This window comes from Haliotis rufescens, unplaced genomic scaffold, assembly GCF_023055435.1.
Source record: "Haliotis rufescens isolate VD_foot unplaced genomic scaffold, xgHalRufe1.0.p SCAF_8, whole genome shotgun sequence".
NCBI lineage: Eukaryota > Metazoa > Mollusca > Gastropoda > Lepetellida > Haliotidae > Haliotis > Haliotis rufescens.
The window spans coordinates 14,154,587-14,173,781 of record NW_025964372.1 but is presented as its reverse complement, the minus strand read 5'-3'; the positions used below and the strand labels follow the sequence as shown (position 1 = coordinate 14,173,781).

The 19,195-nt window shown below is 41.5% G+C and overlaps 1 protein-coding gene across 1 annotated transcript; it reads right to left on the bottom strand.

The window, feature by feature from the left end:
* Positions 1 to 8,830: 8,830 nt before the first annotated feature.
* LOC125376924 lies at positions 8,831 to 14,799 on the bottom strand. Its single transcript, XM_048389490.1, has 5 exons — positions 14,698 to 14,799; positions 13,129 to 13,265; positions 10,855 to 11,016; positions 9,688 to 9,734; positions 8,831 to 8,957 (listed from the first exon to the last, which is right to left on the bottom strand). Exons 1-5 carry the CDS (start codon positions 14,742 to 14,744, stop codon positions 8,898 to 8,900), a joined length of 453 nt encoding a protein of 150 aa, XP_048245447.1. The 5' UTR covers positions 14,745 to 14,799; the 3' UTR covers positions 8,831 to 8,897.
* Between the last annotated feature and the right edge of the window lie 4,396 nt (positions 14,800 to 19,195).

Genomic DNA, 19,195 nt, shown 5'->3' with positions numbered 1-19,195 from the left:
CAAGAGCTTAGTAAACAGTTCTAGGAAGTAATTTTTATGAGTAACAAGACTCGCAATATGATCTCATTACGGCAAAACGATGACGTGCACTTAGTAACACATCACAACCGGAAGCTTAATTAATCCTGATGCTAATTCCATCTCCAGTCCCATCTAGAGTGACGAGACAACAAACCTTGTGCCTCTCAACCCGGACAGACTGTATTTAACATAAGATTTAGAATTATTTAATAATGTTATTTAAAGGTCATGGTTACCTTCAACATACAACATTCTTGGTAAATATTCCCCAAATGCCACGCCTGGACAAATTTCATTAGTTCATTTCCCTGTATCGTAAAATAGGTTCGCGACAGAGCCATGAAAGTACAGAGCAAAAGGTGCGATGCTTCGCGTTAGCCGCGCAGTAGTGTCTATAGTGGCGCATTGGCGGCGCGATAGTGGCACACAACACAACAAATGGCACAAAACAGTTTAGAAATGCGTTCTTCCGCCTATATTTGGGTCATTGAAATATATACTTAGTCTAACATGCACCTATATTAAGCACGTGCAAACCATGTATGTGTGTATATCTCGTGTTCTAGTTTTAAAATGTGCAGCTTTACATGATGATGTGTTCTTTAAAATGTGTATCTCCGCATTGGTACATTTACAAACATTTTATACCAATCAATGAGGAATTATTCACAAACAAATAGTTATATTTGCTTACACACAAATGATAACGTCCCTCAAATGTCTTTTCAATCATCTTTGGACGTGCAAGTATAATGCACTGACTGTGTTTGGATTCCAGCCTCGCTTTATTGCTTATGTGTGGCATTAATTAAAGCTTAACTTAAAATAAGGTTTGTATATTGTAACAGCCGTTGACTGATCAGATATTCGAGACAACTCAGACAATTAATTCAAATATCAACCTGCTACACGAGGCAGGTGCACGAAGAAATGGAATGGTTCATGTGGTTATATGATATGAATCGGCATATTAGTATATCATAAAATTGTGTAATACAATGTTCAATAACCCAGTCAATTGCCATTACGTCTACTGTGGCATTATTTGATATGTTACTTATACCAAGTTTTTGATCAAACAATTAATGAAGTGATGCTTATATGTAATGGTTATGACATTTGAGGCCTTGTCAATGGCAGCAATTCCAAATTCTTTATGTAGGGCCACTTTGCTTTGAATGACAGCTGGGTTAATTGCAAATTTGTTTCCTTTTTTTTGGAGACTGTGCATTCTTTCAATCAAGCACTGACTTAAACCAAACATAACATCCCAAACGGGCTTGGAATTGTTACATCACATTTGGATATATCGCCCAATATATATTTTGAATGAAATAACGCTTCACGTTGTTTTGAAATGACCAAATCACCCGTTCAAACTTAAAATATTTCACCCCCTTTGTAAAATGGTCACGAATAACTAACTCCCGCGTCAGATTCCACCTCTCATTTCACTTGCATATGCATCAAACGGTCAAGTCAAGACGATCTCACCGATAATGAAATTCTTTATTGTATTTAAACGGGTTTTACCTCACGAAGTACTCATATCACTTCAGCACCTTGAGTAAAAACATCAAAACATCAAAAGATATGTGTCGACACCCAGTTGACGGAACTCTGCAAATCCTGCTATCGAACGAATTCGGCACGGCACATGCGATCTTGTTTATGAGCCGGATGTCGATATCGTTTATGGATTTTGATTAGACTATGTATAGAGTCGTTAGTCATGCCAAACTATGTCTGCATAATTCCAGCCTAGTTCGGCAAGGGTGAAAACTTAACTTTTAAAGTCAGGTAACTCCCTTGCCTCGCGAAGATGGAATAATCGATCCGCTTGTACATATTTTGAATATTAAGCGCTCGTGTCAATTGTTTAAAGACTGAAGACTCAGCAATGTCGCAGTAGTCAATATCGCTGGGTTGATCTTCCACTGACTGTCATGAATCCCTTATGTAATTAAATGCTGCTCATATGGAGTCGGAGTCTGGACCCCTGGCAATCCGGGGTAGAATAGGTCTTCAGCAACCCATGCTTGTCCCCCATGAAGATCCGGGGTAGAATAGGTCTTCAGCAACCCATGCTTGCTGTAAAAGGCGACTATGCTTGTCGTAAGAGGTGACTAACGGGATCGGGTAGTCAGGCTCGCAGACTCGTAGTTGATGCATGCCATCGATCCCAATTTAAGGTGGATTCCCTTTGACTTTCTTTTCAATTTTCAAAGGTGTAATATACCAAGTATGTAAGCTGCTTTGGTCATTATAAGACTTATTGAGAGGTAGAAATCAGAGCCAGTAATATTCTGTACAGGTGAATAGTGATATATTGTACGTGACAGAATCGCCACCGGCAAAGCATTTTCGGACACAATCATGAGCAATTTGGGCAACTGTTTACATGGGATGCAAAACGAGCCCTTATGGTTGACTAAATGCTTCCTTATACTACAGCCAGGGTGCCTACAACCAACAACTGGTCATATGAACGAGAATGAACCTCCTAAGTTTATCCCTTGTGATGAAAGGTTCACCGTCAAGCATATATTGCTCGACTGTGTGGACTTTGCAATCGCAGGGATTCACATTCTCAAAGGGTAAATCTGAAAGATCTCGTTTCCCGTGTCAGCGGACATCTCATCATAAATAACTTGAAAGAAATTGGTCTGTATCATAAATTTTAAACATGCATGTGAAAAATTAAATGCTTCTTTTTAAATTGGCGTGATGCTATTAGCAACTGATATTATTGAAGGCTCTGTCCAGAAGCTTAACGTAGCGTAAAAATATTGTCTCCCTGTGTGACACATAATCCTATCATAATCGATGTAACTATCATCAACCAGTGTTTTTAAGCCAACTCATTAATGAGATTTTTTTTAATATTGGCTAGCATTGTGCACAACCCCCAGTAGCTAAAGTGATGACATAAATCCTGCTGAGGTAGCATGCAGGAAGCAGAGGTACTGTAAGACCCCATGATCCCCTGCGAGGTGGCCTAGCTTTGGTAACTGGTGGCCTATAGCCCTGTTTTAAAACTGTATACATGATATTGTTATGCTAAAATAGGTTTCATAAATTGGTTTAAAATTATACTTTGCATAAATGCCTAAATTGTGAATATATTAACTTGGTCGCTATATGGGCGAAATAATGCCTAACACAGTAACTCACTCACTCACCGGTTGAGGGGACCCCGACGTCAAGCGATACGCACAATTTGCTTCAACGTTACCGTCAGGCACGCCGAGCGTAGACTGGGATAGAATACTGTTCACAGATGAGTACATGTCTCGTCCGGACAGCTCTGATGGTCGGGAAAGTGTCTACGGGCTAAGCGACGCTTCCGTTTTGGGGTGTGAATGCAAATGTATGGGATGCCACCACAACTCGTGAGGGCCTACAACACATCAGTATTAACGTACTCGACATCGGTCGAGAATATGTTTTATGTTCTGCAAATGCAGGGACGTAAATTCATGTTACAGCAGGATTATGCCAGCCCAGATGCTGCACGTGTTGTAACAGACTTTTAGAGGCAGCAAAACATTGCTGTCCTGCCATGGCCGCCGGCTGTTTCTACGGACCTCTCCCCCACAAAACATGTCTGGAATGAGATAGGGCGACGCCTACAACAGGACAAGAACCAGCCGGTTACACTAGTTGGGCCAATCTTTGGTTGACATTTGGAGTGAGTGAGTGAGTTTGGTTTAACGCCGCTTTTAACAGTATTCCAGTTACATTGCGGCGTGTCAGCTAAATGTGGGAGGAAATCCCGAGGTGATGCAGGTCTTAGACGTTTACTACTTCGGTAAAACCCACAAGAACGGATATGGTGCTGACAAACCTAGAAGCATAATCGGGGCGAACCGGGATCCGAACCCACAATAATAGGTTTCTGGCGTGGCCAAGGGACGCAACTCTGCAAAGCGAATCGCGGCGCCGCAGACGACAGGGCCACTCGTGCCCCCTGACATTTGGATCAATCATCTGGTGCCTTGAATGCTGCCTCGCCAGTATACTGACTTTGTTAATTGAGTTGTTACACCACGTGTTGCTCTGTCTCCTGTTCCGAGGTATGGGTGTTGTCAATGAATTTCTTATGATAAAACATTGATCAGACGAATGACCAAATTATTATGTTATTAACTTCAATAACATTTACACCACTTTGTATGAAGCACAGTTACTTTTTTCCACTAGGTAATAGTAGATGTAGTTGCAAAACCGTATAAACGTCAGTCATGTAAGCAGCATCACTATTACGAGTGCATAATAACAACAAATACGATGGCGTCACATCAACAAACCCATTACAGATACCTGTCTGACAATGCAGCTGATATCACAGTCCAGCCTACACACACAGCCAGAGCGTTCATGTTGACGTGGAACTATTAACACAAAGAAAATGCTATATATAAAATACATATAAAATGTTGAGATCAGTTAGCTATTAGTTTACTAGAAAGTGGCACCAAAATACGATAAAAACATGGTTTCTCTTTTGAAACCACATGTCGAATAAATATAATATTAAATACAAAACATAGCATTATTCATTTGTGTGGCTGCTATGGAAACAACGATATCTTTACACCAAGGATTTGAACTTGAATAACACCATTTAACAATGCAAAGTCTTTAAAGTGGAAACAAAACGTGGCAATCCTCTGACGTTGGCTGGAAAGACTTATCTGAAGTAGATAAAGATATCGGGTCACCATTTTGCTAGTTGATTGTTTTTTACAAATCCGTCTCGCCTGATAATAAATGTACATGGACGCAAATGTGTGAATTGTTACCTTTAGTTTGGTTGCTTTGTTTAACACCGCGACATTTCAGATATATGACGGCAGTCACTAAACAAGAGTCATCAGAAGATGACAAAAGTACCTGTCCCCACAAATTCGAAAGAACAAATTATCCTACTGTTACTTTAAGTCCAACTTGATGAGAAAATGCGAAAATACAAGAGTAGTTATTGAGCTATCAAAACAATGACATGGAAGTAAGATTCAGAACTTTGTTTTTCTGTCAGATACATAGCAATATGAACAGAGTCAAACTGTTCATGGACAATGGACAAAAAAAAATAATTGTTAAAATCACTTAATAACAAATGGCACCATGTGTGCGCACAGTTTCATGAAAGAATACCTATTAGTTTTAGAATCATGGTCCGGACAAACACACCATTGTGAATAGAGTCAAATTTAAAGTCAAACTTAAATCCCTTAATAGCAAAATGTCAACAGTTCAACCACTGATTAATACATGTACCAAGTTTGGATGACAAATGTTGAACAGATCGTTAGTTCAGCTTCGGAAATGACACCTACCTACCTAAGTCCAACTTGTTTCCATGGAAACAGGTGAAAAAATCCTAAATAGTACAAGGCACCATTTCAGCCTTTGGTTAATACATGTATAAAGTTTAGATGAAAATTCTTTCACGGTTTTCAAGTTGCGTTCCGGAAACGAAATCTACCACCCCCGTTTGAGACTAAGTCCAATTTGTTTCCATGGAAATCTGGAAAAATAAACATACCCAAAATAACTAGCAAAAAGCAGCACATGAGGATCTGTTTCATATATCTGCCAATCTGTGTTGAAAACTATTGAACGGTTTTCGAGTTGTGCTACGGTAACGAAATGATAACGGACGGATGGACGGACAGGCAGACGAGTCTATATATCTTCCCCACCCCACCCCACCCATTACGAAATGATAACGGACGGATGGACAGACAGGCAGACGAGTCTATATATCTCCAACCACCCCACCCCACCCATTACGAAATGATAACGGACGGATGGACAGACAGACAGACAGGCTGGTTGGTTTGGTGTTTAACGCCGCGCTCAGCAATATTCCAACTGTATGATGGCGGTCTGTAAATAATCGAGTCTGGACAAGACAATCCAGTGATTAATATCATGAGCGTCGATCCACACAATTGGTTTTACGATGACATGCATCAACCAAGTCAGCTGACAAGTTCATAAAAGCAACAAAACCCATCCCATATTCCTAAGAAATCTCGATTGTACGATTCCGATTTGACGTCACTGATGCGTCAAATTTGGAAATGCCATTCACATGTTTACCTTAAAACCTTTGAAAAGCTGTACTGGGGCCTTGAATGTTGTAACCTAGATGACGAATGAGCAAGCTCGATGGTACCTCAAAAGTTGTAAAATTTAAATATCAAAGGCTGGAGCTGCTGGAATTTTGCTTCAAATATGGGGAAAATTGACCAGTGGAAAGTTGAAGTTTTCCCTTGTCATTCAGTCTTGTAAAGAGTTTTATTTTTTATTTTTTTGTCATTCTGATTTTTTATGATCTAAATCTAAATATCACGACCTATATATGAAACAGACGAGGCGGTCTGACTAGTTTCCTTTATTTCTAGTTCAGGTGGGTAAATCAGAGGAAGGGAATTGGCTATTTTGATGGTTATTGAACGAGATAAGATCATTGATAGAGCTGAAGTTTCAGTTCAGTTTCGATTTCAATCAGAGCAGAAATTATGGATCTAGAAACAGATCAGCTAGACGAGAGGCACGCATGGTGTCCATGAGGTTAACGTTGTCCTACAACTGTTGATGGGAGCTCAGAGTTCCCAAGGGTTCATTGTGTATGAAACCAATACAGATTACCCTATTGCCAATTCCTTTCAAGATTATGCCATAAGAATGTGTCATGCTTGACACTTACTTCAATTACACTGTAGCTCTATTTTACACCATATATCTCACCTCTCCATGGTTCGTTTTCATTATAATAAGTAATATTGTAAACCATACATATATAGACCTTGAAGAAACCAAGTGTTATGTTTTGTTTTAAAATGATATTAAAGCATGATTTATATACTTACCTGTTCATGCTGCGATTAAAATAGATATTATCTGCTGCTACTAGGTCAAAGTGCTGACCTGTCATAATATTAGTCTTGCGTAGGTGCACCGATTGCATGAAATGCTGATAAGAAACTCGGTTTCGAATATGGTCGAGTGTCGACCATTATATAGTCATATGATGGTTGCCTGTAAATACTAAAAAAATAAGAGAATCTATCTTCTGTATACAAAGTAAATATGGATGTCACTGAATAATATTCTAATTTGAATTTCTGATTAAAACAATGGAATTGTATGCCTGTCTAACTATCTGAGAACCCTCTATTAAAATAAATACCAGTTGCGAAATGTCATCTCTCATTTCGCTTCGGACACCAAACTAAATGGTGTAGTATTTAATATTTCTTATTAAAATGCATTCGCCAATTGTACGGTCATGCTGTAATAGTATGAAACAACAACAAAACAACCACTACTTTCTACATGTCTTTATTGCATGTGGTTTTGCGTGATACTCGGACATTTCCCTTTTTGTCCACGAGTCCGTGACGTGATGACGTCACATCCTATCGGCACAAATTCATATTGAAACCCATTTGACCGGATTATTGCCGATTTCATTGATCTCTTCTTTATTATCTCCATAACACACAGCTGTGTCAATGCGTACATGTTCCTGTGCCCTAATCCAAGGCGGGGCCATGAGTGTGTCATTCGTCTCAGGCCCCACAATTCGCCTTACAGAGTTGAGTCCAAAAAACTATCAACACAGGTACGAATCCCAGATTATGATCTTTTGGTTTGTCAGCACCATACTCGTGCTCGTTGGTTTCACCAAAGTTGTAAACGTGAAAGACATGCGTTCCCTCAAAGGGTGGGTTGTTTGTTATTTAACGCCGCACTCAGCAATATTCCAGCTATATGACGGCGGTATGGTTGATGGAGCGTAAATATTTTGTCCTCCTGATGTTGTCTTACATATCCTCACACTAGTATGGTGATCTACCTTCAGTTGCTGGCGATCTATACCCCTTTTTCATTTTGTATTGTTACATATAGTAATATCCTTTTATGGTTGAATACAAGTATTAAATATTAATCTGTGTTACTTTCTGACCATCGAGGACAGGTTTTTATTTAGTCTCTATATATGTATTATTAATCTATAACTTCTCGTCTCTGTATGGCTGAAATATTGCCGATGTGACTTTAAATATCACTTCACTCAATTCGTTGGTTTCACATTAATTATAAGTTCTTTTCCGTACAGATTTCTGACTTAACATATTGTTTCAATTTGGGAATCGACTCGTAACATCACTGTCATTAGAAAAAAACGAAATCGGTACGTTAAAGGGGCAGATGTGCAAGTCTGTCATCCAAAAACTGGGATCAGCGAGATATATCGCTTTGACGAGATCAAGCAATATCACCTCAAGGTGAACTCCACCACAATGTTTGTTTGTTTGTTTGTGGTTTAACACAGCACTATCTATATGTTGGCGTTCTGAAAACAATCCAGTCTGGACCAGACAGCCCTGTCATCGTGAGCGTGGATCTACCCCATGGGGATTCGATGACATGCATCAACCAAGACTGGTAACACCATGTGACCGCCAGATCCTCATTGGTCGGCTCTTATAACATTCAGACCACTGGGAGAAGACTCCGTATCCTGCTCCTGTAACTCGTGGGGATGTTGCAAAATTTGACGTTTTTCAGTCAGTACATTACTACTAATTTGATTAAATCTAGCAGTATTCCCAGACATTGTAAATGAGTCCTACACTTTGTTGTAACCCAAGTGCATGAAATAGAGGTATCTATCAAACCAATCAGGGAATAATAGCTGGACAGTCAATGTTAACGAGTTTTACATGTCAGACACCAAAACATACCGGTCAATATCCTTTGTTTGTTTCCACATGTATCACTGTAAATATGTAGGAAAATTCCTGTTTTATTGATCAAACACGTTTAGCAGTTATTACTGCATGTGGTCACGTGATTCAGTTGTGGTGGCCCAAGTGAAGGCCGTGGCCGTGCAGGTGAGCCGTCTTCGTCAAAATCTGAAGTGTAATAAAAATATGTGATCGATTATATCTATTAATACAAAATAATTGCGTGTCTTGTTGTTTCAAGCCGCACTTAACAATACTTCAGCTATATTACGATGGACTGTAAATGATCGATTCTGGGCAAGACAATCTGTGATTGATGTAATGAGCAACAATCCACGCCGTCAGGGTACTTTGCCGCGTCATCAACAATTTCACCTGGCCTCACCAACCGATTCGCTTACTCGCCTCTGACAAAAAAACAAAAAACAAATCAAATCAAATACAGGGGTAGATTATATTGTCGTTCGTCTCACGGTTATTCCATAATAACAACGGGGTAGTGATATTATACTTCATCGCCGAAGTTACGGCATGTTTGTATATTGTTGGTATATTGTTGTTGAAATCAACGCAATGTGACGTCGGCCTGTAAATATTAATTTACTGACCAGACAAACCAGTGATTGATATTTTCATCAACAGGTTTGTTATATTTGTTGTTCAGCAATATTCCGACTGAGTTCGACAACACGCAATGACCCATGTCACCGAGACTGAGCACCCGATCCTTTTTATGCGCCTCCTTCGGTAAGCATAGGTAATTTGGGTCCTCTTCAAGTGGAAACTCCACGGGGGTTTTGGAGAGACGGGGAGATAACCAAACCACCAGATATTTATTTTGGCTGAATATTAGACAAGCAGAGGTTTAAACCTAATCTATCAAGCTTTGTACACTTACGTTCATCCAATAGGCTGTAAACTCATCTTTAGAGACTTCCTTGTTTCCTGAACAAAATAAGCAGATTCTTGAAATGTCATAGCCAGATATTCCAAACAAATGCAGTTACTGTATTTCGTCGCAGTGTTGGAGGGCGAGACAGTTTAGAGCTTTGAACAGTAATTCAGTTTTATAACTGTGCGTGTGAGCTTGAGGTGGGCGATAAAACGGAAGTCATGCGGGTTTCCACTATTGTGAAACCTATGAGCGCCATTTATAGCTCCAACATAATCAGGTCGAACCCGGATTCCAGCATAGGTTTCAAAATCAACTCTTGCAGGGGCCGACCATTGCCCAAGTGTTAGTGATTGTCGTTTGACGCACAACACGCAAGCTCAATCATGATGCCTGGCAAACCTGTGACTGAAAGCACGCGACAAGCATCACGTTCTGTCGGACATGTTTTAATGTTCCAGCTTTTGCTTGCCTTTTAACAAAGTTTGTACTTTTGAACCTTTTTATGGTTCTTTGTTGCTAAACGCCGCACTCCGCAATATTCCAGCAATATGACGGCGGTCTGTTAATAATCGAGTCTGGACCAGACAATCCAGTGATTGATATCATGAGCATCGAACCAAGACGTCGATTCGGACCACGCGATCGCATTAGTCGCCTCTTGCGACAAGCATACTCGCCTTTTACGGCAAGCATGGGTTGCTGAAGACCTATTCTACTCCGGATCTTCATGGGTCACATCATAAAGGAAGAGCTGGCAACTTGTAATCGTCCAATAACAGATGAGTGAGTGAGTATGTTTTTACGCCGCTTTTAGAAATATATTCCAGCAGTATCACGGCGGGGGACACAAGAAATGGGCTTCACACAATGTACCAATGTCGGGATTCGAACCCGGGTCCTTCGGCGTGACAAGCGAACGCTTTAACCACTAGGCTACCCGACCGCCCCCAATAACAGATGATCCCACCTCACCTGTAGACATACTTCACCACCGGACCTTTATATGTAGAACCGGACAATAAAATAAAACCTTTGAAAATGTGTGTTTTAGCACAAGGACATCGTTTGATCTCACACGAATGATTTCTGCCGTGGGTGCAAGTAGTGGAAAACGATCCCTACTGATCATAGGTACGAGTGTTGTAGGGACTGTAATAATGTATTGTTTACCGTCAAGATCCATTTTGCCATAGACGAGATCGATGTCTGGAGTGTCAAGCAGGTCGTCATCATTAGCGTCGAACTCCTTGAAGACCGCATGGCTGTACTCCCTCAGGGTGGAGTGTGCAGGCACGGAGTCCATGTACTCGTGGTGGGTGACAATCTTATCACCTGGTGACAAAGGAAAGGTAAAACACTGGGGAGCCACCATTTCTTATTCCAACGGGAAGGAGATATATTTTCGATCACTGCTTCAAGACACGATTTTTTTCTTAAGGACCAGTCAAAAATTATATCATGGCAACCTGTAACCGAAGTGTAATTGGGTGGTTTTGACTCGCTGACTTTGTTGATCCATGTCATCGTACTCCGATGCTCATAATGTCAATCAATGGATTGTCTGGTCCATTATTTACATACCGCCGTCATATAGCTGGAAAATTGCTCAGTGCGGCATTAAACAACAAACATAACCAACATCCCACGCAGTCACCAAGCCTGAACAACAGATCCATAGAACCGTAACGTTTGTTTGTTGTTAAACTCCACACTCAGCAATATTCCAGAGTAAATAATATTCTCTTGGTCAGACAAACCAGTGATAGATATATTGCCGTTTGTGTAGGATGACAACGGTCAACCAGACACCGACGAAGAGCCCCCGATCCTTATAGCATAGCATAGGTTGTTCGGGACCGCTTCTAACCCTGAGTCCCCAAAGGATCTAAACCATAACGGTGACAGTGACGGATTGCTAAGACACACAGCCCCAGTCTGAGATCATACACCCTGACTCCCACTCTTACATCAGTCATCAGCCCCCATTCTTGGTCCAAAGGCACCATGACACTCACTCCCAGTTTTGGTCCAAAGGCACTATGACACTCACACCCAGTCTTGGTCCAAAGGTACCATGACACTCACACTCAGTCTTGGTCCAAAGGTACCATGACACTCATTCCCAGGTTTCGTCCAAAGGTACCATGACACTCACACCCAGTCTTGGTCCAAAGGCACCATGACACTCACTCCCAGTCTTGGTACAAAAGGCACCATGACACTCACTCCCGGTCTTGGTCCAAAGGCACCATGACACTCACACCCAGTCTTGGTACAAAGGCACCATGACACTCACTCCCGGTCTTGGTCCAAAGGCACCATGACACTCACTCCCAGTCTTGGTCCAAAGGCACCATGACACTCACTCCCGGTCTTGGTCCAAAGGCACCATGACACTCACTCCCGGTCTTGGTCCTAAGGCACCATAACACACATTCCCAGTCTTGGTCCAAAGGTACCATGACACTCACTCCCGGTCTTGGTACAAAGGCACCATGACACTCACTCCCGGTCTTGGTCCAAAGGCACCATGACACTCACACCCAGTCTTGGTACAAAGGCACCATGACACTCACTCCCGGTCTTGGTCCAAAGGCACCATGACACTCACACCCAGTCTTGGTACAAAGGCACCATGACACTCACTCCCGGTCTTGGTCCAAAGGCACCATGACACTCACTCCCAGTCTTGGTCCAAAGGCACCATGACACTCACTCCCAGTCTTGGTACAAAGGCACCATGACACTCACTCCCGGTCTTGGTCCAAAGGCACCATGACACTCACTCCCGGTCTTGGTCCTAAGGCACCATAACACACATTCCCAGTCTTGGTCCAAAGGTACCATGACACTCACTCCCGGTCTTGGTACAAAGGCACCATGACACTCACTCCCGGTCTTGGTCCAAAGGCACCATGACACTCACACCCAGTCTTGGTCCAAAGGCACCATGACACTCACTCCCGGTCTTGGTCCAAAGGCACCATGACACTCATTCCCAGTCTTGGTACAAAGGCACCATGACACTCACTCCCGGTCTTGGTCCAAAGGCACCATGACACTCACTCCCGGTCTTGGTCCAAAGGTACCATGACACTCACTCCCAGTTTTGGACTAAAGACACCATAACACTCACTCCCAGTCTTGGTCCAAAGGTACCATGACACTCATTCCCAGTCTTGGTACAAAGGCACCATGACACTCACTCCCAGTTTTGGTCCAAAGGCACCATAACACTCACTCCCAGTTTTGGACCAAAGGCACCATGACACTCACTCCCAGTTTTGGTACAAAGGCACCATGACACTCACTCCTAGTTTTGGACTAAAAACACCATGACACTCCAAGTTTTGGCCTAAAGGCACTATGACTCCCAGAGCAAGGACTTCCTGGCATCCACTCCCAGTCTTTAACCACAGACATCCAATCCCATCCCAGTCTGACCATTTTCATCGTAGTGAGCGAAGACAAGAGTCAGTTCGAATCTTTCAAAGATGCCATCGCCGTTATCATCCGAGCTCAGCCATACATTTTCGATCACATTAGTGTAGATTTCATGGCTGTCGTGATGATTGTGCTCGCTGGAAAATTGGAAAATTACATTTCACATGACAAGCAAACAAATGCAGCAACAACGTCGTCGCTTTTTAGAATGCCCCCCATAATTCAAAGTTATCGCATATCTTGGCTTACAAAGCATTAAGTATGATGTTTTTCCGGTTTTATTTTATCGCCTCAGTTTTAGAAATCCATCTGTCAAAAGGAATACACACAAAATTGTACATGTACCTGCATTTGCCGACATCAACTACTTTATAGCCGACGATTGTATCATGCTTATTGTCGAAACGGCTTTTGAAAACGTACACAGCACATACTCAATGGAAAGAATAATACTAATGTGCGCACGTATATTGCGCTTGCCTCCCAACACTCGGCGTGGCTCAAAGCGGTAACATTATTACTCCAGTCAATGGATCAGGATTCATGCGGTTTCCATTCGTTACCCCTCAGAGACTATACAACGTTAACCCGAGCTGCCTTGAAAAGTGCTAGACAGTTAGCAGTCACAATACCATATTCTACCGGGTACCCATTTTTTTCTTGCATGGTGAACAGACGCATATTTAGAACAAAGTCACTTCCGGTTGAAGGAGACAACATGTGCTACATGTGCTTCAGTGTGGATCGGGACCGAATCCCTAGAAACTCTCAGGGGTCAAACTTTCGAACACTGTCACCCATGCAACAAATCTATGCGACCGACGTTGCTTAACCTCTCCTCATTTTTGATTGTGAACAGGGCCACGTGCAATCACATAAGCGTTTACATTCCTTGTCAAGTAAGGACGAGACTAGCTAGTCCGTAATTAAACTAGCCTGGATCAGTCACGCCAGTGGTTGACATCATGGGAAACGTCCCTTGCCACAGGGTTTCTATGACACAATCAACCGTGCCTAACCACCCATCTATTACGTCACATCATTCGACATTCATAGGTTGCTGGGGAACCGTTCTTTCCATGAGCCTCACGTGGTCCATAAATGAGCTGTTGATATCATGAGCAACTTGACATGCCGTAAGGGGTTCCAGGAGAAGTGGATTAGAAATGTCGTAGTCATGACTGCCAAATGCAGACATATTGAAACGGCTACATTAGCCAATTATTTATCAATTTCTTCATGTAACATTGTGAAATTAAATATTAGCAAGGACCAGAATAAGAGCTTCTTTCGCAAATTTTTAGTCCAAGCTCCTTTTTTTAGCTCCGCTTTTCTTTTTTGCGACATCTTCTCTGAAACCTCTTAATGTTATGAAACGGAAAGTTTGTGCATATGACCCAAACAGTTTTGTGTATACATATTTGTTACGTAATTGCGATCAGATCTTAAACATAGTGAGCATTGAAAATGCAAGTTTTGTGCCGATGGCAAGCCAAAACTTAGTCAAATATATTATTACGCAGTGTCACTAGACTGATCAAACTGACATTTCAAAATATTACAACTTACCATGAAACGCCAACGAGAAGAATTGCAACGATGAAAAAGGAAGACATTTTGAATGTCTCTTGTACACAATTATAACTCAAGGAAAGGAGTAGGTCACGCTAATCTTATCTTACAATGTTGATTAAAACCTGTCACAGGTTATACTGAACTGTTCCATCAGCGTTTACCTAATACTGTAGACGGCCTATTCGAGTATGTAACATGCGCACGTTATTTGAACCCGGGATTTGATTGTTTATTAAAAAGGAGGGACTACAAAATGAATTGATGCGATGAAAGTCTTATAATTATGTAGAAATAATGCATCTTCTGATCAAACAACATAAGCATATGACGAACTTATCTCTCATAAACAATGTCATGACAAATTGAACTCTGCATAAACCTGAACAGAAATATGGAAATCCTGAAAATAGATATTACTTTATTGATTGTATTTTGACATTCGGCAACCATGATGGAATGAAAGCTGCACGAGTGCTTTCACTGGAGAATTAAAGGAAAATAACAAACCAACAAAACAAACATTGATATGTTTTATTACCAGATATTGTTTAATTCAGTTTGTCAAATATTTCACTTTTCATTACCGTTTGTGGAATTCCAGTGAGAATACACTTGGTTGGTGCATGTCCTCGTATCCCTGTGGCGTTACATAACATACTTAAACTTAAGTAATTTTATTTATCTGTGACCCCTTTCCGTGAAATTTCTAGAAAGTTGGTATTGGCACATTGCGCGTTCCAAGAGAGCAGGGGGCACGAGTGGCCAAGTCGTGTTAGGCGCTGCAATTCGCTGTGCAGAGTTGCGTCTCCAGGGCATGCCAGAAACCTATGTTGGGGTTCGAATCCCAGTTCGCCCCGATTATGTTTCTTTGTTGTTCTTTTTGTTAAACGCTGCGTTCAACAATATTCCAGCTATATAAACGGCGGTCTGTAAATAATCGAGTCTGGACCAGACAAGCAGACCAGCAGTGATTTACATCATGAGCATCGATCTACGCAGTTGGGATACGATGTCACGCATCAATCAAGTCAGAGAGAGCCGGTAAGCCGATCCCGTTAGTCGCCCTTTACGGCAAGCATGGGATGCTGAAGACCTTTTTTTCCGGATCTTCACGGGGCGACTATGTTTGTAGGTTTGTCAGCACCATACCCGTGCTCGTGGGTGTCACCAAAGTGGTAAACGTCTGTGACCTGCGGACTTTCCTCCCACATTAAGCTGACGCCGTGATATCACTGGAATATCACTCACGATGTTTTCGTACGAAAGTTTATTGTGTGAAAAAGTGTTAATTTTGTTGTATCGAATAGAATTAGATACCTGATTTAATCTTATTGTGCCAAATCAAAATTAAGCATTCTTCAATGTCGGGCGGTGGGGTAGCCTAGTGGTTAAAGCGTTCGCTCGTCACGCCGAAGAATTGGGTTCGATTCCAACCATGGGTGAAATGTGTGAAGCATTTCTGTTGTCCCCCGCCTTGATATTGTTGGAAAATTGAGGCGTAAAACCAAACTCACTGACTCATTGATTCTTCAATGTCATTGTGGAATACTGCATAACCCCCGAAAACCTCAAATGTGTATCACCTAGATGACTAGTTTGCAGCCCATTGGGTAAGTAACAGATGTGAAACTTGCTTTCATGGTAATATGGTAGCAAATTACTGCGAAAATTTTTCTCTCGCATATATGAATAATAGTCATATATATTGACAATAATAAGCACTACTCGTTTTGGTTTGTATTAAAGGACAAGCCGTTCCCATGCCATGGTTCATCAACTGGACGACCCATGTGATCCCATGTATACCAGCTTTCGGCACCAACACTGAAGGTAGGCTATTTATGTTAGTACACAATCTGACCCCCGAAGATCTTCATGATCAGCAATCCATACTTGTCCTAAGAGGCGACTAACGGGACATGCATCAAAACTCCATACTTAGTCACCGAATTTGACCACCCGATCCCGTTAGTCGCCTCATACAAGAATAGGTTGCTAAAGATCTTCATGGGTTTCGAACGTCTGGCCATGGTGTCATCACTTTTTAATAGTGATCGCTATATTGCTGAAATAATGCCGATTCCACGTGAAGTTTAACAAACTCACTTTGATAGTGATTCAGAAACATATGCTTAATAATATGTTATAGTCGGAATAATACACTGGCTGCTTTTTATCTGCACAATGATTTGAACAAACATACATGTTGTTATGTTTCAATGTGGTGTATTTCAGAGGACTCGTGTAAATCAATATCACTGCACCAAGGAGAAAACGTGGGACACGTCGACTGTGATCTGCTCTATCTGACCTTTCATCGCAAACCACAACAAATTGTCAACGTCCATCTAGGTATGAGGTGAACAATCTCGGGGTGTTTTCCGTCAATTCCTATCAGTTGCGGTCGAAGGTCGCACTTACCCAGCAACGAAGCTAATTTACCAGAGTATGTCATGCTCCTGAGATCCTTTAGTTTCCTTACAATGCAGTTTCGGTGCAATGAGACCGGAAAGCTTATTAAATTATGATTTTTATCAGTAACATCTTAACCACATATCCTTAAACAAATAAGGAAGAATCCAGAGGCAGTACGTACTTTCACTGACAATTGTTATCACTGGACGTAATAAGACACTGTGGAAGGTACTGGATCCAGTAAGCTGGCAGTTTGCTTTGCTTTGTACTAGATTGTCCCCAGAATCGACTGTAACCTTGCCTCTTTGTGAATCAGTCCTGTTCTAATGTCTTTAATCCTAAATACTTGAAAGTCTTTATTCTTTGAACTCCTTAATCTTATAAGATTATATATTGATTGTGTATCAAACAAACCTTTGTGCACATTGTATAAATAATGAATAAGCTTCAAGGGCAAGTGAACTCACTTTTGCAGATTTTTTTACCTAAGAGCATACTTAACCACAAGTGCTTGACCAAAATTAAATTTGAAAAACAGAAATATATAACAGACGATAATAAATAATGGCCGAAATCGTCCCCCAAACGAAAAAAAATGTCACATGGGCAATTCCCTTTGATTTAGGGTGTTCATGGTGTTTGGCGCATTGTGTTTGGGATTGTTCACTGTTTTTGACGCATTGTGTTTGGGTTTTCATTGTGTTTGACGCATTGTGTTTGGGGTGTTCATTGTGTTTGATGCATTGTGTTTGGGGTGTTCATGGTGTTTGGGGTGTTCACTGTGTTTGACGCATTGTTTTCGGGGTGTTCATGGTGTTTGACGCATTTGTGTTTGGGGTGTTCATTGTGTTTGACGCATTGTGTTTGGGGTGTTCATGGTGTTTGACGCATTATGTTTGGGGTGTTCATTGTGTTTGACGCATTATGTTTGGGGTCTTTATGGTGTTTGGGGTGTTCACTGTGTTTGACGCATTGTGTTTGGGGTCTTCATGGTGTTTGACGCATTGTGTTTGGGGTGTTCATGGTGTTTGACGCATTGTGTTTGGGGTGTTCATTGTGTTTGACGCACTACGCAATTTCAAGTATCGGGCAACACGACCAGTCTGTCTGCTTTCATCGTAGATTTTTTGATCGCTTTATTGTTGTATATACAACTTTGTGATATTCTAGTTATTGTACTGTCTATCGTCGACAGGTTTTTAAATATAATTAATGTATAATATTTTCCAGCCACGAGATGGCTGAAATATTGCCCACGTGACTTATAATTCAACTCACTCACTCACTCACTCACTCACTCACTCACTCACTCACTCACTCACTCACCTCTGCTCATCCGTTTGATTACCATGTCCACAGCTTATGCCTTATTAGTAACAACACTGGAGATACCTTCACAACTGCCTCCACGGGGGATTAATCCTTGAAAGGCATTTATAGTTGGAGTAGGAAAATAATAGAGTCTGGACCAGACAATCCAGTGATTGATATCATGAGCATCGACCCATGCAATTGGGATCGATGACATGCATCAACCAAGTCAGCGAGTCTGACCACCCGATCCCGTTAGTCGCCTCTTACGACAAGCATAGTCGCCTTTTACCTCAAATAGGACTGAGGGCTGCAGGGGATATATTTCCAAAACTGGATGTTAGTCATAAAAAAAACTAGTTACAGATTGTTGTAGGATTAACAGAAATAGCCGAAACAGTATATATATATATTATGTCTATAAATCACAGGGGCGAAAAACGGAGCAAACACGTCTATATATCAGCCAGTGGGTGACTTGGGGTTTACGCCGCTTTTAACAGTTTTCCAGTTACATCATGAAGTGTCAGCTTAATGTGAAGAATAACCAAAAGTGATGCAGGTCTCACATGTTTACCACTTTTTTAAACCTACGATCACGGGTATGGTGTAGACGAACCTAAACATCATCGGGGCCAACCAGGAGTCGAACCCATGATCATAGGATCCTTGCGTGCCCAAGGGACACAACTCTACACAGCGAATTGTGGTGCCGTTGGGGCATTCACACGGTACAACGTGAGTTGTACGAAATAGGACATGATCT

Excerpts from the sequence above, each read along its gene's own strand:
- LOC125376924 (XM_048389490.1), bottom strand. The coding sequence starts at position 14,744 with ATGTCTTCCTTTTTCATCGTTGCAATTCTTCTCGTTGGCGTTTCATG. Across the intron at positions 9,735-10,854 it reads TGGCAAAATGGATCTTGACG|GAAACAAGGAAGTCTCTAAA; the intron begins GTAAACAATACA and ends TATTTTGTTCAG. Across the intron at positions 8,958-9,687 it reads TTACAGCCTATTGGATGAAC|ATTTTGACGAAGACGGCTCA; the intron begins GTAAGTGTACAA and ends ATTACACTTCAG.